The sequence below is a fragment of the Cibotium barometz genome, chromosome 17, assembly GCF_041138505.1.
Source record: "Cibotium barometz isolate CiBa-2024 chromosome 17, ASM4113850v1, whole genome shotgun sequence".
NCBI lineage: Eukaryota > Viridiplantae > Streptophyta > Polypodiopsida > Cyatheales > Cibotiaceae > Cibotium > Cibotium barometz.
In genome coordinates this window covers 41,692,486-41,714,192 of record NC_141062.1, presented here as the reverse complement: position 1 = coordinate 41,714,192, position 21,707 = coordinate 41,692,486, and the positions used below count along the sequence as shown (strand labels likewise).

At 37.9% G+C, this 21,707-nt stretch overlaps 1 protein-coding gene across 1 annotated transcript in view; it reads left to right on the top strand.

Moving 5' to 3' along the window:
• LOC147630008 (uncharacterized) overlaps positions 1-393 on the top strand; it is a 1,238-nt gene extending 845 nt beyond the window's left edge. The window contains exon 2 of the mRNA XM_086811584.1: positions 64-393. Within this exon, the coding sequence (XP_086667710.1) occupies positions 64-73 (10 nt within the window). The 3' untranslated portion in view covers positions 74-393. The remainder of the gene's footprint in view (positions 1-63) is intronic.
• Positions 394-21,707: the final 21,314 nt, after the last annotated feature.

Sequence of the window (21,707 nt, the reverse complement as noted above, 5' to 3'; positions counted from 1 at the left end):
GGTTGTGGTCTGGCTTACAGCTATGGAGGCCTACCATGATATAATTTGCCTTTTTGTTTGCAGGTTAAGTTGATTTGTTGACCAGATTCAAGGTTCTCCTTAATCGCACAACAATATGATGAAACTCAATGGTAAGTTCTTAGCAAGAACTGGCACACAGTAGATCTTGTTAATGGAAATGATTTGACCATTTGGAAGTTGTATATTATCTTACCAAACCCCGTGGTATAATTAACTTCAAGATGGATAGAATAATCCAATGGCCATGGTCATGTGATGTGTCACTGACCAGGGTTCTTCTTGAAGGTTAAGATAACTGTGTATTCATAGCCATTGGTTTGACTACTGATGAAGTGGTTCTAGTTGAGCCTCTCATAACTTTTTATTGCTTCATTTTTCCAATAAACTGTTTGATTAACCCACTGAAGATTGTGGTGGTGATGACATGTACTGGAGGGCAAGGCTGCCAAGAGAAAGACAACCTGAAACTTGGTATAGTGTACCAATCTTCAAAGAATGCTTCTTCTGCAGATTGGCTGCCATCCCATGTGTGTTGGTTGGCCACCTCTACTGAGGATAGGCCCATGATTGCAGGTCTCTTAACCAATTGCCATGTGGCACATGTACTAGCTAGAATTGCTACTCTGACGCCGCCTACGCCCATCTTGTGTTGTGGCTGCCTTGTAGGGCTACCTGAACACAGGTGTGTCACAATCTGATGGTTATTTCAAGTGCCTATCCAAGAAAATCTCATTCAAGGCACCCAACGTCCAAGCAAAGCTCATCCAAGGCACCCAAGACCCCAAACATTGCAAGACCACTTTGCATCCAGTGTGAAGGCTCACATCCCCCCCACGTTGCCGTATCAGCACAAAAACCTACAAAGAGATGTGGGGATGACCAATTTTTTCCCTATCCAACAGTCCACCTGTCTATGAAGAAACACTGCAGTCCGCTTGGTATCCTTTTGGAGGAACATCCCAAAGAATGGTTTGACAAAACTCCACTATCCACACCATCCGCTAATGAATTGGCACACAGATAGATCATAATACTTCCTTGCACTAACTCCATGGTATGAAAAAACTACGCTATCTGCATGCCATCCATTAACAAATCATTGCAAATAGATCATGATACTTGCTCACACTCCGGTGGAAGGAAGAATAGCCAAAAACAATACTACTGCACCAAATCTATATCCACTAGTAGTGCTTGACACAACATCCCGCACATCTTCAAGTATTGCTACATCATGTATATGACAATTATAGAGTTGACACACTAATTGAGAGCCAATACATGGGATTTTCTTGGGGAAGCTTTGGCTCCTTCTCATCACATGTAGTGAACTCCCAATACTTTTTTTTCGTAAGGAAATTTTTGATTCTAAACTTGCATGGAAGTTGTTCTTATCCAACTTCTCACACTCAGAATGTTGGTATTCTCCTACCCAAATGACACTTGCACTAAGTTTTGCACTCACAACAATTCTACGATCTCTAGTAATATGTCTAACAGATACATATGAATGAGTCTTGTGGGGCGTCGACTTCTTACATATGAGAAACAATGACACAATACATCTTAGGGAACTCAAAGATTTTCTAATATATTTCAAGACTATGATCCTCTTCTTTATGAGTCTGCACAGCCTCATATTAACTAATGATCAATGATGACCTTGACACTATATTAGTAAAACTACCCTATTCGATGACTTGCATGGGTAGGACAAGACCATGTTGACACGCATTGCTCTACGAGAATAAATACCATCACCACACATTACAATCAAACTCATGAATCAATCTTCATTTATTGCTCAAGTTTGTTCATGACCAACAAAAAATTCACTAATTGTTAAACCTACCACCTTTGTGGCCATGTATCTTTGCATCTTTATATGCTTGTATGAAGACCAAGGCTAATTCAATACACATGTAAAAAGTTTGTGTTACATTAGGTTAATACTAGAGATTCTATTTTTTAAAGTCTATTGACATTAGAAGTTAACATTAGAGCTTTTCATTTTTAAAGTTAGTTACCGATAGAGGTTCTAATTTTGAAAGTTGGTTCACATGAATATATATTAAAGTGTGTTCATATAGGGTTCACACAAGACCTAGAAGGCAAGCTTAGATGGAACCCTCAATAAGCTTAAAAGGTATACTATAATGGAAAACATGTTGTGAAGTCTATCCAAATGATGCAAACCGATCAAGTTTTAAAAGTTATGGGAACTATTTAGAGTGTCCTACTACACATCTCACAATTTCACTTTCGTACAAACACATGAACATTACACTCACTAAAATACTAAATTTATTCAATTTTGAATCATAATAAGACACAAATAGAGTCGCAATATGACATCTGTATTCCATAATGTTTTCAAAGCTAGATCGGGAAAAATCCACCAATCTACTCATATTTAATTGTTATAGAAGACGAACATATGCTTATTTAAAAAGGAGAGTTAGTTTATACACCATCGTACAAATTTTTTTTAAAAGAAAAGAGAAAGGCAAGAAAACCATGTAACACATAACTTTATTATCAGAAAGAGACAAAGGTTAAAAAATGTGCAATATGACTCTTTTAGCAAGCCAAAATATACACACTTTTACAAAAAACAAAACTAATAATACCTAATTGTTCTTGCCATTGTCTCTATTCCACACACACACACACACACACACACACACACACACACATGTATACATACATACATATATATAAGCATACAAACATACAATACATATATACATGAATGCATGCATATAGACATACATAAACATTTACACACACACACACACACACACACAATACATATATACATGAATGCATGCATATAGACAAACATAAACATTTACACACACACACACACACACACACATATATGCGTGCACGCACACACACATACGCACACAAACATATAAACATCCATACATCCATACATACAATACATATATATGTGAATGTATATATACAAACATACATACATACATACATAAAATACATATATAAAATACATATATACATGCATGTATATATACAAACATAAATACATAAAATACATATATACATGCATGCATCATATAAACATGCATATGCATATATATACACATTTGCATGTATACATGTGTTAGTACCTTTTTCCAACCTTCCATATTGATAGGATTTTAAACCAAAACATTAATGTAAAACGTTAATATTCTTCAATAACCTCTCATGAGGATTGGCATTAAGGGGGATAATATTAAGAGACTAAGGTTATGTAGAAGGGTGTGAGTGTGAAGGGACTGAAGGTCCACTAGCTCATCTATTTAAAGGTGGAGCTAGGAGGCATTTTGTATTGAGCAAGGCCTAGTTGTATGCATAAACAACTTAATAAGCAAGATATTGTTCTTGTATTTTGTGAATTCTTTTCCTCCATACACTTGATCTAGCATAAGCACCACGTTTTCTCAACATGGTATCTAGAGCCTAGGTTGATTAGGACCCTTGTGGTGTAGATTAGGTCATTCTCTTCCATTTTTCCCTTATCTTCTACTTGTGGAGCTCAACCCCCTGGCAGTGGAGCTCTACCAGCTTGTAGAGGCCATATCTCGGGGAGATCTCAACATGGGAGTTGAAGAGGAGGCCTGGGCGCATGCATTCGTACGGACGATTTGCTGATTCCCTCTCTCCTCGCGGCGGCATTATGACTGGAGCAGCCCAACGCCATTTTCCTGCAGCGCAGCTGGTCGTATAGCCATACGCTGACTGTGAGCTATAATAGCCTATGGGAGTTGAGGGCTTTTGAAGCCCACTCTATCCCCTATCCACAGCTCAAGTTTGAGCTCGATTGGAGGACTCACTCGCACGTTACAGCAGAAAAACCAGTCGCCTCTCCTCAACTCCATGCAAGCTTTCCCATTAAAGCTTTAATCTTGGTTTTTTTCTTGCTCAAAACCTTCCCTCCTTGCTCTAATCATCCAAGGGATGTTATGAGAGCTTGTTTCTGATCTACCTCTTGATTTTGAAGCGGTGGCCAACCACATGAGGTATCCATAAGCCTCATTCTCATCAAGCTCCATCATCAACATCACCTTCAAGCTTTCAAAGCTTTTCAAAATGTGCTTACTAATAATGTTGATTAACACTAATGAAACTGTTAATCCAACAAAGAGAGGTTATTATAAAGTGTTTTTAAACACTAATGGTGAAACTAATGGTGAATCTACTCACCAAAATAAGTATCATTAGATACTAAAAATGTGCTTTTAAGCACTAATTGTGTTTTTTAAACACTAATGGTGATCTTAATAACCAACCAAAGTGTTCCTTAACACTAATGCAACTAATCCCCATCAAAATTAGTAATTGGGCACAAACCCTAAGTGCTAAACCATAAAAATTACTATTTTAATCTCCTATTTATGCAACATTCTTGACTTGCTTAGGGTTGTTGCAATCTCATAAGCCTCTCTCTTTCTAATTAAGCCTAAATATCATAAATTTCTGGTTTTTTCTTCTTCATAAATCAGCCCATTACTCTCTCATAACCTCTTTCAATACCCAATGTCAAAGGACAACACTTAAATCAAGAAGTTCTCGGGAGAGGGCCTCCACACTTGGCAAGTCCTTGTTAAGTACAAGATGATGTCCAAAGGCTTTTGGCCATTCATCTCCGGCACTAAGGTCATTGATCAAACAAAGGCTGAAGATATTGAAGATGATGCGAGGGCACAAGCCATCATCATGCTTCATCTTGATGAGGCTCTCATTCACCATGTGGACCAGCTTCCGACTGCAAAGGAGAAATGGGATGAGCTTGATAAGCTCTATGGAGCTCGTGGTAAGAATTCCAAGATCTCACTTAAAATTTAATTTTTTAGCTTGGAACTCAAAGAGGGAGATGGCATTGGAGCCTTCATCTCTCACTTGAAGGGCCTTATGGCTCAACTTGCATCAGTGAATCCAAGAATGGATGAAGATGATGCAGTGTGGCTGTTTTGCTAAAAGCAGTCAAGAAGGTGTACCCCACCTTAGTCACCACCCTGAAGAACATACCTAATCCCACCCTCGAAGGAGTCATTCAATCTTGTCTTGATGAAGAAAAGAGGCCAAAGGGAGGAGCTGAATCTTCAAATGCAACCACTTCATCGACTATCGAACAAGCTTTGTCACATTAAGTGGTCAAAGTAAGATGTGTCTATTACAAAAAGGTGGGTCACTTGGCAAATAATTGTTGGATCAAATATCCCAACAAAATGAAATGTAACAAGTGTAAACAAACGGGACATATCACTTCTAAATGTCCTAACAAAGAGTCAGAGGCTAACTTTGTTTCAGCCTCTAACTCCGCTGAGAAACTGTTTTAATTCTCAATGTAATCACACCTATATTCCAAACCTTGTACGCCTAATGTTATAAAGGCATCCTATGTCCAATACCACCTATTCCATTCTTTCATAGTTGGTATTGAGGGGGGGTATTAAGAGAGTAAGGTTATGTAGAAGGGGAAGAGAAGGGTGTGAGTGTGAAGGGACTTAAGGTCCACTAGCTCATCTATTTAAAGATGGAGTTAGGAGGCATTTTGTATTGAGCAAGGCCTAGTTGTATATATAAACAACTTAATAAGCAAGATATTGTTCTTGTATTTTGTGAGTTCTTTTCCTCCACACACTTGATCTAGCATGAGCACCACGTTTTCTTAACAGATAATAGATTGGACAAGTTATTGTCAATTTTGTCTAATACCTCTCATAAATAATGTTTTCATCATTTTACAATCATCTCGAATATGTCATAGAGTTGGCAACCAATCATCATGCATATTAGTGTTTTGACTTTTTAGCATCTCCCTTTTTATATAATGATAGATCTTGTCTCACTTTGGTCTAGTCCACGATCAGTATCTCCTTACCATACAACACGGACCACACGGACCACGTGTTGGAAGAGAGTCACTAAACTTATAACTTCTTGGATGGCTTCTCACACTACAACTTGCCACGTAATAAGCAATTTGAAAGATAATATTTTTTTACAAACGGAGAACCTACATGTGTCATATCATGCCATTGCCTTAACTAGTGCTATGAGAAGAATGCAAGGGAGTGGGTGAGCTTGAGCTCCTTGCAAGCTCTATTATTGCACACACACACATGAATAGATAAGCACACGAGAGAGAGAGAGAGAGAGAGAGAGAGAGAGAGAGAGAGAGAGAGAGAGAGAGAGAGAGAGAAAGATCAGAGATGGATGGTTAAATTTTTCACTATTGTCTTCAATTATCTATAATCATAACATAACGATAAGAGTACGTACTATATATTATAAGAGAAAATACTCTACTTCTAAAATGTACAAGGTTCATAGTGTGAACCCAACTATTTGCGCTTGAGCGCATTGCAAGCTTTCTTCTTCACACACAAAATAGACAAGCACATAAGAGAGAGATGTATGACTAAATTTTTCACTACCTTATTCCTTCTCTATAATCATAACATAAAGGTAAGAGTATATACTATAAAAGAAAGTACTCTACATACTATTAGGGAAAGTATTCAACTACTAAAACATACAAAGTCCATAGTGTGAACTCGGCTATATGAGCTAGCGCTAATAACTATGCCATAACTATAGTAAACCAAAGTGTCACATAGCCTATAAGACATTGGTGGCATACCAACCATGATCTTACTAACCATGCTAATGGCATAAGTGTACCATCCATATCTGCACTAGTTGAGCTTGATATCTCAACTAGTTGAGCTTGATATCTCAACTAGGTGAGCTTGATATTATCCACAAGGTGGAGCAATTATCTAGGTGCCTAATCCATATCCGCAATAGTTGAGCTTGATATCTCAACACTCCCCTTAAGCTCAACTCCATACTTTGCACTCCAAGTAAGATTCTTTACAAAGTTTCTCTATACTCATGCCTTTACGAAGATCTTAGCTACCTAATCCTCTATGTTCTTATATACCAAATCCACATTACCTCCTCCAACCTTCTCCCTCATAAAATGATAATGAGCCTCAATATGCTTCATCCTAGTAGCATGATACACTACCATGTATGTTGTTCATGTTGTCATAATAAAATGATAGCTACCCTATCCATGGGCTCACCCATATTTGTTAAGTAGTAACCTACCTCCTCAGATGTTGCTAGCAGCACCCTTATACTCGCCTCACATGTCACTAGAGGCAGCACCCTTGTACTCAGCCTCACGTCATTACTAACATCTCTGTACTTAGCTTCTATATTTATTGTAAGTAGTAACCTACCTCAAATGTTGCTATACATATCACTAGTAGCACCCTTGCACTTGCCTCACATGTCACTAGCAGCACCCTTGTACTCAGCCTCACATGTTTTTAGCAGCACCCTTGTACTCAGCCTCACATGTTTTTAGCAGCACCCGTGTACTCAGCCTCATATGTCGCTAGCAACACCCTTGTACTCAACCTTTACTCAGCCTATGTACTAAACAAAGCAATCTCGTTGGCTTCTTCCTGATACTAGCTAACAATAGCACTCCCAAAGAGAACATAAAGCTGCTAGTAGATCTCCTTTCTCAGACATTACTAGCCCAATCTACATCTATCTACCCATGTACCTAATACCTATATCCCAACCTCATAGAGAAGCCCATAATGTACCATCGCGTTTATTTACATGAATATCCTCCTAGCTTCATTTAAATGTGGTGAGGCCTACATAGATTGACTCACCAATCTAACCACATAGCTCAAATCTAGTCTGGTGATAATCTAAATCCCCTCACATGATCTAATCACCTGTATACCTAGGAAGTATGATAGCTCACCTAAATCTTTCATTTCAAACTTCTTCTGAAGAAGCATTTTCACATCATGAATGTTATCGTCATCATCACTATTACCTATGGCAAGACATCAATATAGATGATCACTAGCACAATCCCCCTTGTCAGTATTTCTCAAATAAAAAGTGAGAAAGATTTTTAAAATCCAAAAGTGACAAGATATTCCCATATCATATCCGACCATTCTCTTCACCTCATTAATGTCATCATCATCACACTTTCCCCTATGGCATGCCATCAACGTAGATGATCACTAGCACAGTTCCCCTTGTTAAACTTTCACATAAAAAGTGAGAAAGATATTTAAAATCCAAAAGTGACAAGATACTCCCTTGTCTTGTTTGACCATGCTCTTGGTGCTACTTCAAGCTATATAAGGCATTGCACAACCATGATCCTTATATCCTAGTGGATTCACCATGTAAACTTCCTCTTGTAAGTCACCATGTAAAAATGCATTATATCCATATAATGTAAAGATATATAAATACCATCCCTTAGCTACAACCATAGCAATGACTGCTCTCACAATTTTAATCCTAGCAATCAAATTGAATGTCTTCTCATGTCCATGTCATATGTCTGCATATCCCTTAGTAACCAAGCTTTCCTTTTGCACTTGCTAACAGAGCTAATAGATCCATCTACATTATGCTTCACTTTGTAAACTGGGTTGGATGTCTCCTCATAGTCAATGCCATATGCATGTGCATATCCCTTTGCAAACAACCTTGCCTAGTAGCCAGGTTGTGTGTCTCCTCATAGTTAATGCGATATATATGTGTATATCCATCCAATAGTGCCTTTCACCTATGTCTAACAAAACCATGTGAATTATGCTTTACTTTATAGACCCACTTCTCACATCAATAGAAATATCTTCATCCCTAAATGGGTAGAACCCAGTCAATTTAGTTATAATATAAAAACCAAACTCTACTTCTTTGCTTATGAACTCTATTTCATCTAGTGTCTCCATTTAAATCGTTTATATTTGTGGTGGAACTAAACGAAAGACTAGAATCAAAGCACCACTTATTATTAATATAACCATAAATCATATAACCATAAATCTTTGCTATAATAACAAAAATAAAACAAGATCTATTTGTTATGGAATCTTTGAAATGCATATGTGATCTAGAAATGGGGGAACATTTGGTGTATGATGCTTCTTTCCATTCAAGACATGTAGAGATGATCCATCTTTACATGGAAACATTAATGAATACTAATTGAGCCTTGCAACTGAGCCATGTAGAGATGAGTCATCACTTTGGATCTTTCCTATAAAACAGAGGGAGTTACTAAACTTCCTACTTTTGTGTACTAATAGGTGTTGTCTCTTTTGAGATATACCAGGAGGATTGTTTGAGCTTCTAGCTTTAATCATCACAGTAGGTATCACATACATTTAAGACTCACTCTGATCATTGTCCTTCCTCTTTATAAGTTTATCCTTATTTAAGTTTATGATGAAATAAAGGTTTACACAATAAATTCACTTAATAATATCAACAGTTGTCTCATGGTTTTATAAGAATTACTCTTCAAATGCATGTTCATTAGAGTTGATTGGTGTATCCCACACAATAGTAACAAGTTCTAATGGCACTTTACCTTCCCTGAGAGAAAAGGTGGTTCTAGTTTTAGCACAATTAAAACAATGTCTCTCTCCCGCTGAGCGATAGCATGCTCAAGTGGACTCTTCATTGCTTAATCAAAGGTGCTTCTGAATTTCACCCAAATCGGCAAGTTACACACTAAACCAGATATCTCCATGGTGGAAATAAATGAGGGTGTCATGCTTGAGGAACTAGCTAGGTCAATTGAGCAAATTTTTTGCCAACTTATCCATGCTCATGTCCTTAACTAGGACTCTAACTAAGCAAACATTGTGTGATTAAGTCCTTAAATCAAACATTGTTTGATTTGAGCCCTCAACAAGTAGTGGAAAGCCATTGGGGTTTCCTTAAATACAACTTTGTTTGAATGAGCCATCAAGCATTGAGATGTCTTTAAACCAAACATCATTTGATTTAAGCCCTCAAGGAGTTGGATGAATTGAAATCAAGAAATGTTTGAATCCAAGGAAGCATTAGGATGCCATTAAGAAGTCCTCAAATTAAGCATTGTCTTACTTGAACCCTCAAGCATTGGGATGTCTTGAAATCAAACATTGCTCGATTGGAGCCCTCAACCATTGGGCTGCTGTCAAACTGAACATGTTCGATTTTGAGCATTGCCATATTTCCATCTAAGTTAGTCTTGATTTGGAAAGTTAGATTCAATGTGATTCATCCATTTGTTTTGAGCAACAACACTATTAATCTTGAGCCTAGCAAGAGCCATCTTGCTTCTTGTGTTGTACCCTCCAATGTCAAAGTACTCATCTTGATGAATGATTACACAAATTCACCTATTATTGTTACCTTTTTGACCCTTTCTATTCTAGGATCCCATAACTAGTAGAGGCCCTTCAGAGTAATCAAGGACCTCTACCTCAGAAGAACTGGAGAAATCTGTGGAGGTAAGTTCCAACCCACTTCCCAACTTCTAATACAATTATAGTAGATTACTAGGAGGAAGAATAATTGGAGAAATCGGTGGAGGTAAGTTCCAACCCACTTCCCAACTTCTAATAGAATTATAGTAGATTGCTAGGAGGTTTGAATGAAATTCCCCCAACTCATGATATTTATTGATCATCAGATTGAGTTGATACGTGAAGCTTAGCCAAGTGTGAAAAGAGCTTATAAGATGGCCGTTCTAGGAGCAACTAAACTCAAGAAACAATTGAGGTAACTTTTAAAGCAGGGGTTTGTGTATACCCATGTTCTTTTCCAAAAGAAGAAGGATGGGACTCTTAAATTGTGCATTAATTATCGAGGTGGTTAAATCATCTCACCATTAAGAATATATATCATATCCCAATAATAGATGAGTTGTTAGATTGATTACATGAAGCCCATATATTTACAAAGATTTTGAGTTAAAATTGGGGTATTATCAGAGCATGATTAAGGAGCAAGATATTCATAAGATGACTTTTAATACCTAATACATTATGAGTTCACGGTAATGACATTTGAATTAACAAATGCCCCTAGTCCTACCTTTAATTGATTAATGCAAGAAATATTTAGAGATTATCTGGATGATTTAATTTAAGTTATCTTTGATGATATTCTAGTTTACTCCAAGAATGTTCCTGAAGATAGAGATCTTAAGGATCAGCTTGTTCAGGTTAGAGGATTGATACTTATACATAAATAATCAGCTTTGTGCTCCTAAAGATAGAGATCTTAAGAAAAGGATTCTAAATAAATCTCATGATAGCCCTATAATCAGGACTTTCATGGCTATAAAGAAGATTTTCTTTTATCTTGGACTTAAGAAGGATGTACTACAGCATGTTTGTCAATGCTTAATTTGCAAAAAGATCAAAGCTGAAAGAATAAAGATCCCAGGAAAGTTGCATCCTTTAGACGTTCCAAAAATGAAATGGAAGCACATAAGCATGGATTTGATTAATGGATTGCCTTTAGTTAATGCACGGATATGATTCCATCTTGGTAGTAGTAGATCGCTTGAAGATCACTTATCTAATCCCAATGAAAAAGACTATTTAGACTCCACGGATTTCCTATAAGGATAGTTAGTGATCTAGATGCTAAATGCACATCCTCGCTTTCTTTGAAGCTATGGGAACCTCTCTAGATCTTAGTACTACCTATCATCTAAATAGCAATGGCTAGACATAGAGGGTGAAGCAGGTTATCCAAGATATTCTTTGAGCATTTTGTGGGGAGGGAGAACGTAAAAGATGGATGAAGTATCTACATCTTGTAGAATTTTCTTATAATGCATCTCATTGTTGAAGCATAAGGTAACACCATTACATTGGTCCGACTCACTAATCGGAGTGGCAATGTCAAAGATTATCAAGTGCATACTATAAAGAAGGACATCAAAGTTGCTCAAGATACACTGTAGCAATATGTCGATCTGAAGCGAACTACCAAAGAGCTTGATGAAGGTGATATGCTCTTTCTTCATGTGCGATCTAAGAGAAGTTATGCTTGATGAAGGTGATATGCTCTTTCTTCATGTGCGATCCAAGAGAAGTTATCCCTCCTTGGAAAAGCTACACAAGAAGCTATCACCCATATATTGTGGGCCATACATGATTACGAGGAGAGTTGGAGGTCAAGCTTATGAGATTTTACTCCCTCTATACTTAAATATCCACAATGTCTTTCATATATTGGATGATGAGTAGGTTGTTTTTCCCGCTCAAAGTCGAATTAGAACCATAAGGAGTTTTAGATGTTAGAGAAACTCACGACAGAATCTTAAAAGAACATAGACTAATCAAATGGAAGTTTTTTCTTGACTAAGAATCCTACTTGGGAGAAAGAGAAACAGTTGAGGAAGGAATTATGATCCCCATTTTTATGAAAGTGGGGGGAATGTAAGATCCCTTTTCCCTTATCCTAGTGTAACTAAGAAATGAATCTTTATGTATATTTCTAGTAAGAGAATACGATAATTTAATACGATCATATTTTTAATGAGAAATTTAAAAGCCTAAGAAATTGAGAAAGTAAAATATAATATTAATAGTTGAGTTGTCATGTGCCAAAATTAAGTAGAGTTTTTCCCATGTGTATATGTTTACATATACACCTCCCTACAGATTGGGATTAGAAAGAGAAACAAAAATAATAAAAATAATAATAAGAAACAATTCTTAAAGGTTAAAAAGAATTATTCTAGGTAAATTAAATAAAAATAGTCTGCCCCATAGACAAAAATTAAATTCCCTTGATGTGGATAAGGAATATTTGCATGAGTTATGATAAATGTAAATTTTATAATTTCTTGACTGAAACTGAAATCTTGATCATATCCAAGTCCAAATTTATTGGATGAATGCTTAAAATTGATATCTATTACAATAGGAGGGTAAATATATTAGTAAGAATCCTTCCCTAACACGCACAAAATTCAAACCCACTCGATGTGACAAGGAATATTAGGATAAGAAATGATAAATCCAAATTTTGGTTGAAACTAGAATCTTGATCATATCTAAGTCTAGATTTATCAAATGAGTGCTTAAAATTTATATCTATTATATGAGAAAAAGGGTAAACTTGTCAATAGGAATCTATTTGGGAGGATAATTTAAAAAAAAATCATGACTTTCGTACTGTTGAGTATGCATTGTTATACACTCTACTATTTGGATTGTTACACTAATTATCATATAGTCAATAACCGCAACATATATCGAATTATGCATTGTACACTCTACTATCTAGATTGTTACACTAAACACCATAATTTTTTTTAAAAAAAAATATGCACTTCCATATTGTTGAATTCTGCACTGTACACTCTATTATCCAGTTTGCTACATTGAACATCAATAATGGCACCATGACTTTACTGATGTGAGTGCGAGAAGGAGAGACAGTATTACTAGGTAGTAGGTACACGCCATGAACTTGAAGGACCGTTTAGAGATGGTTGCCATGTCAAAGGTTGGAATTCATTTACTGAAGTGAGTGACGATCATTTTCACTACATTTCAATTTGGTGGAATGGGCAATTCTCTAGCTCGTAAGGTTTCCATAGCATGTTGGCAATAAATGTGGCATATTTACATTATTCTTCAGTTCCAAATTTCTTCTTCATACTCACATCAAAATTTTCAAATGATCTGCTTTTAGATCTCTTAATGATGCAGCTTTCTTTTTTAATAGAGCAATAGTGTCGGCATCTTTTATCTATTGTTTTTGAAATTCAACTTTCTTTCTTTCTCGCTCTTGATTTTCTATCGTGAAAGTCGAAACTTCATCTTTTAACATCATTGTGTTGTAATGAAAATCTTTTGCAATGTTCTTTATAAATGATGCTTTCTCTTTGAGTTCGGGCAATCAATTCATCCTACTTTAAGGCAACTTGTTTGCATTCTCTTGCTAGTTTAAACCTGCTTTTGGATGTCTGGATTTAGAGCCAATGTTCTAGACAAAGCTGGGTTATTCAAGGTTTTTTACTACTAAGATTCTTTTGAATTTGCCTACCCCTGCTTATCATGCTTGCAAAGAACAAGGAATTCTGATTATTACCATCCAGATTCAATTAAAAAATTGAATTGCTAAATATATTCAGCATAGAGATCTTCCATGAGCTACTTTATTATGGCCTGATGTGAACCAAAGCCACTGCGTGTGAAATCATAGGCCTCCAGATCTTTGGCTGCATCTATCACATCTACCCTTCTCTATAGGATCTAGAGTGTGGCTCGATCAGCCCTTCATAGTTTCATGCTATCCCATGGAAAAAAGATGCTACTCCATTAGCTTATAGCATGCAAAATTCCTGATTTTTTGGCTTCCGTGAGAGCCTCCCCTCCCCACCTTTATATACATACATACATACATATATAGGGGAGGAGGGAGTTATTAGCACCCTTCTAACCACCCCCCTTGATATTCTCTCCCTCTCTCTCTCTCTTTTGTATCCTTCCGCACCAACCTCCCTCCCTCTCTTGGACCTCCCCCCACCTCCCTTGTCTCCTCTTCATAGAAAGCAGCTAATGGCCCCCCCTTCCCTTTACTTCTTCTCGCCCTCTCACTCTCACACACACATACGAGCCCCTCCCCCTTCTCCCCTATTCAAACCTCCCTCTCTAGACTCTCTCGCCAACTCCTCACGTGCTCCCTCTTCCTCTCCAACTTCCCGTTTACTCAGTCTCTCGCCAACTCCTCATGCGATCCCTCTTCCGAGTCTCCAGCTTCCCCATTCACTCAGTCTCTCACCAACTTCTCATACGCTCCCTCTTCCTTTCTAGCTTCCTCGTTCTCTCAGTCCTCGTCGCCAACTCCTCACATGTGCCCCTCTCTCTCTCTCTCTCTCTCTCTCCAGCTCTCTCCCTCACCTGCTCTCTTGCTCCTTCTGTCCCTTCATCTCACTCGCTCCCTCTCCCACACCTCCTCTCCCTTTCTCTCACTCTCACTCTCACTCTCACTTCCTCTCTCACCCTTAAGAGAGATTCATCACCCTTAAGAGAGATCCATGCCCAAACAAGAAAATGTCTAGCTTCTATCTCTAGAGGATGGCTCGTTGTTGGACGTGTGAAGCGAGGTAGGAGGGGTTGTCCAAGAACGGATGATCCCATGAATCAATCCCAAGGAAGTGGAAACTGGCTCACCTCCCCACAAACTGGGATTATTAGGCCTCCACCTTGTCGCAAGTGGGACCAAACCCTAAAAGTTTTTGACTAAGAAAGGACTATATCATGCATGTAGCTAGGGAATTTTTGACTAAATAAAGAGAATAAAGAAAGGTTTTTTTTAAAATATGATAATTTTTTATTTTATTGCATGGATGGCAGTGTGAAATATGGATGCAAGATTACGACAATACCACTTATATATTCTAAAATTATTGTAAAATAAACCAAGGGACGTATTCTCTTGGGGATAACCATTTTGGGGCAACTTCCACCCAGGGCAACCGGGCAACTACCTATAATGGTTAACCCACCATAAGGCAAGACGAGGGTTCCTTGTGGGATTACAAACCTGAGCTTGTAGATTTCATGTTAGTGTAGGTGAGTGAGGGGACATTTCACCTTACTAATATATGATAATTTATCACCACACGATGATCGTAATGCCTAGATTTTATGTAACTCGGTGGGTGGAGGGATGTTTTCTCAGATTGTGTTGTAATTTGAAAGATCCCTCTCCCCTTTTGTGCAACGAATTCGGGGGTGCTAGCAGCGGAAGTAGCACTTCTTGCGCAGGGCACAGCCTCTCACTCGGGGCCTCGCCCACGGATATCCGGACAAGAGACTAATCCCTCGGTTCTTCCAAAACCAAACCCAGATAAACTTCCCTCGCCCAGAAAGCACGGGCGATTCCTCTAGGATAGTTTTATTCTAACGTAGTCAAGAGCCTTAACTAACCAAACCGATCCGACCAAACCCGTAAGTCACATGGTCAGATCAAGGAAAAGACTTGCACTTGGATCATAGAGACCAACACTTTTTTCCTCATCGCTCGAGAGGCACAAACATTGATTCTTTTCCATAGAACAAGGACTCTCTGGGATTTACTTCATCTATCGTACCATAACAGAATTGAGTCTCATTTTAAGGATCCATCAGTCCAGCCCTCCATTCAGAAATTTGGTTATGTTTTGTCCCGGGTACCAGGGAAAAGAGTTCCCAGGCCCCCTAGCCGACGCTTCATGCAAACTTCAAGATAGTCACACCACTTACACACCCAATAAGAAATTGCCTTTTTCACAGATTCAGCTGTGAAAATAATATGAAATTACCTTTTTTCACAGATTCAGCTATCTTTAAAACAATCTTTTAATGAAACCATAGTGTCACTGATCATAATTCTCCAAAATATCCGGATGAATTCTAATTTCCAATCATTCCTTCATCGGTGTACCTATGGCATCATTGGCAACCAGAACGCTCACCCCCTGTCCACTCATCAGTGGCCTTTTCAATAGTTCCTAGTTCATAGTACCCGGAAATATATTCACTTATAAGAATCTAGATGGACTCTCCATTGAAGACCAGCAAGATCAACCAACAGATCCATATAAAAGGGCCATGGACTCATCCGTTGAAGGCCAACAAGGTCAATCAACCATATCCATGTCCGAGTTCAGAAAACAACTCTAACACCTTGTTCCATTTTCTTTCTCGACGCCCGCGTGGGTATCTTCAGTGACCTAGAGCCCAAGCACCGTATGGTCAGCACCCTCTAGGATCCTTTGCACGTCACCTAGTGCTTCACTCATAGGCCGCTTTGTTGGTCCCTCATCCACCGTACCAGAAGCTCACCATTTAAATCAAACCGAGGCTAGTCAAGACCTTGGCCATGACCTTGCTACACGAGACGTCCTCCATTGACTCTCCGTCAACTGTTACAACTTTATCACTTAGGTCTCTATGACCTCATTCACAAGATGGTCAAAATGCTTCCCTAGCATTCTTGACATAAAATAGTCATTTAAAAACAGGTCATAAATATAGTTTCTAACGAACTCTCATCTTCTCACATCGTTCCACATCATTTTCCGTTATTCATATTCTTCTAAATCAATTCACTTTACTTAATCCACATCCAATCATATGTATTCTCATTGTCCTTCATCCATTCTCATCCAATCACATTGTATTATATCTCATCACATCTATCCACATCACATCTCATCCATTCTCATCTACCCATATCCACATCACATCACATCACATCCATTCACATCTCATCTCATCCATTCACATCTACCCCGATCCACATCACCACATCACATCACATCCATTCACGTCACATCCTTCATCCATTCTCATCCAATCACATTGTATTACATCTCATCACATCTATTCACATCACATCCTTCATCCATTCTCATCCAATCACATTGTATTACATCTTATCACATCTATCCACATCACATCTCATCCATTCTCATCTACCCATATCCACATCACATCACATCACATCCATTCACATCTCATCTCATCCATTCACATCTACCCCGATCCACATCACCACATCACATCACATCCATTCACATCACATCCCATCCATTCACATCTATCCCGATTCACATCACATCACATCACATCCATTCTCATCACATCTCATCTATTCACATCTATCCCGATTCACATCACATCACATCACATCCATTCACATCACATCTCATCCATTCACATCTACCCTGATTCACATCACATCACATCACATCCATTCATATCTATCCTGATTCACATCACATTACATCCATTCACATTTACCCTGATTTACATCACATGACATCACATCCATTCACATCTATCCCGATTCACATCACATCACATCACATCACATCCATCCTCATCACATCTCATCCATTCACATCTATCTCGATTCACATCACATCACATCACATTCATTCACATCACATCTCATCCAATCACATCTATTTACATCACATCCATTCACCTCACATCTCATCACAGCACATCACATCCATTTCACATCACATCACATCACATCCATTCACATCTATTTACATCACATCACATTCATATCCATTCACATCTCATCGCATCTATTTACATCCATCACATTCATTGCATTCCCATCCCATCACATACATTCTATCCATGTTACATCACATCCACGTCTATCCACATCATATCTCATTCATTCCATCCACATTACATCACATCCATATCCATCCATACTTATCACATCCATACATATTCCATCTCATTCATCCACATCCATTCAGTCATTCACATGCACGTCTATCCACATCCATCCATACATTCACATTCACATCCATATATATTCACATCACATCACATTTCATCCACATCTCATCAAATTCACATCCACATCCCTTTACACCACATCACATCTCATCCACATCCACATCCACATCCACATCTATTTACATCACATTACATCCTTTCACATCCACATCCACATCCATTTACATTATATCACATCCTTTCACATAACCTCACATCTCATTCTCATCATTCATTTACATCACATTCTTTCACATACACATCCACATCCATTTACTTTACATCTCATCCTTTCACATAACCTCACATCTCATTCTCATCTCATCTTTCACATACACATCCACATCCATTTACTTTACATCTCATCCTTTCACATAACCTCACATCTCATTCTCATCTCATCATTCACATCCACATCCATTTACTTCACATCTTATCCACATCCATTTACTTCACATCTTATCCACATACATTTACTTTACATCTCATCCTTTCACATAACCTCACATCTCATTCTTATCTCATCATTCACATCCACATCCATTTACTTCACATCTCATCCTCATACATTTACTTTACATCTCATCTCATAACCTCACATCTCATTCTCATTTAGTAGCTTTTTCTACTTCGATACCCGACGATGGGACTTCTTCTAAATTTTTGCCAATTGCTTGGCCTAGGTAAAGGTTCTTTTTCTTGAGACGGCTATTTTCATATTCTTTCTCAAATTTCTCAAGTGAAATATGTTCAATATTCTTCTTTTGAATAAAATAATTCATGGGATTCACAAAAATCAATCCTACCCATATTTCTCAATAATGCTCAAAATTTTACTTTTGATAAATATTCATAAAATGAATTATACTAAAAAATTTATCTTTTTCCATTTAATTTCTTGGATCTCAAATATCATGGAAATTCCTATTTTTGCATTTAATTAATTGCATTCCAAATGTCATGGGAATTCCTCTTTTATCATAAAATAAATTTATCTAAAATAAAATATCCATTAATTTCAATATGCTAAGAATTTCACTTTTTCCATTTAAATGATTGAATTTCAAATGTCATGGGAACTCCTTTTTTATCATTTAAATTTTTTCATGCATAAAATAAATATATCTAAAATTTCTCTTTAAATTTAATTAAATATCCATTAATTCCAATATGCTAAGAGTTTCACTTTTTTCATTTAAATGATTGAATTTCAAATGTCATGGAAATTCCTCTTTTATCATTTAAAATTTTTCTTGCATAAAATAAATTTATCTAAAATTTCTCTTTAAATTTAATTAAATATCCATTAATTCCAATATGCTAAGAATTTCACTCTTCCCATTTAAATGATTGAATTTCAAATGTCATGGAAATTTCTCTTTTATCATTTAAATAAAGTTATTATAATTTTTTCTTTTCTTAATTATTTAATTATGCATAAACCTTAAAAATTACTTTACCATGAATTTGATGAAAATCATTCTTTTAGCCTAGGATATTCAATCCTAAAATATGGTAGAAAGTCCTCTTTTCACGTTATGCATAAGAATGAATTATGTATCAATTTCTTAAAAATTTTATCATAGCTCCGTTGCTATTATTGGCACAACAAGACAAAGCACCTACAGACGCGCACATAGACGTGTTTACTCAACTAAAAAAAAATCTTACGGGTGCGTCTATTTTCACGTCTATTAGCGCGTCTACAGACCTGCATCTAAAGGCGCGTTTAAAAGGTAGCAAATAGACGCGCCTATAAATGGGCCTATATATGCGCATATAGACGCGCATATAGACACGCAAATAGAAGGTCGGGGAGAAATTTAAAAAACAGACAAACGCGCAAATAGATGCATGTATAGATGCGTTTATACACGCAAACAAGCCGCAGAGTAGACGTGTTTATAGACGCTCAAATAGATGCATTTTGAACAGACAAACACGTATATAGACGCGCTACAGAATATTTTTTAAATTTTGTGTGCTTTAACAGAATGCTGTGTATGTTGTGTATGCTATGTAGTTACAGGAATCCCATTTTCACATTGTGTAATTCAATTCTTTTACAGCCAATCGCATTTTAATTAGCACTCTTGCAAGCACGTCTATAGCCGACATTAATTACAATTTCAAATAAAACATTACAACTCCGAAACGTTTAGTTACAAGGCATTAATTGATAGCTCAAAAAGTGCTTGTATGTACATATAGCACGAAGCTAAGCCACGTCTTGTGGCTTCAAGTACCAAAAATAAGAGGAGTGTATATACAAGAGGAGTGTATATACAAGAGGAGTGTATATATAAGAGGCACCAAGCCAAGCAAGTGGCTAAGTACAAAAAAGAGTAGCTAGCACTACTCCTCGCTCCCTTCTGTGCTCCCTTCTCCACCTCCTTCTTCCTCATCTTCACCCTCATCTTCTTGTGCAGGGTCCTATAAACAAGGGACAACATATATCAATGTATGAAAAATCAAATCTTTATTTATAATATTGATATTATTTAATTACTTTCAAATACCTCGGGGGACTCTCCAGTAGCTCGGATATACTGCTCCTCAGTAATCAACCCGTCATTATAGAAGTGCCTCCATGTATCTCCTCTGCGATGGTTGGCGGTGGTAGGCTGTCTCGACAGGAGTAGGGTACCTGCCCACGATATCAAGCTGCAAGATGACACAATTTGCGGAGGGGTTAGTACAAAGAAACAACCTCCTAATAAACTACATAAACAATATAATTTGAGATCGATACTTACAAACTGGGCCTCCCATGATTCAACACCCCCTGCTCCAAAATGCACGCTTCCATATCGCTCCATTTGGATCCTTTGTGCCTCCACGTGCTTTAGAATGGGTTCCTCCTTCGCTAACTTCATTGCTTTCTTCCACTCACGCTTGTGAGCGGTGTGGGGTGGGCCCCTTGGTGGTTGACCTCCCTGGAGCCTGGCAAGCTCCGCTAGTGCATGCCTCTTAAGCGAAGATCTTTTATTGCTAAGTATCGAAACAATCTTTGACTTGGCCCATTTATCTGTGAACTGAACATTGGGGGGGTTAGGATACCTAGACCGAACAGCAGCCAGGGTCTCATCAGCTAACCTCTTTGGTTGATCTTTGTAGTGAATAAAGCAATCTCTGTAATTGTTAGCAATTACAGAGCACATGAAGGCCATGATGTCCTTCCCCCGTGGATCCATCAAGATGCCTCCTGTCTGAGTGATGTCATAGTAGATTGTACCATCACCCGAAGGCACGTCTTGATCATCTGAATCATTCTCGTCTCCCCACCACCACCCCTCCCAAAGCACTGTGCCATGCATCCCCCACCGCTCTCCCTGCTACTATGCCTGCTACTGTGTTGTGTGTTGAGCTACTACGCTGGCCACCTGTAGCTACTGGAGAACCAATTCTCGACTGCACGGGAGTACGCCGATGGCATGGGGGAAGGGACATAGGACAGCATGGAGAAAGGGTCTCGGCTATGTAGCCGACTGGGCTGTGTTGACTCCACTGGGGTAATCTCAAAAG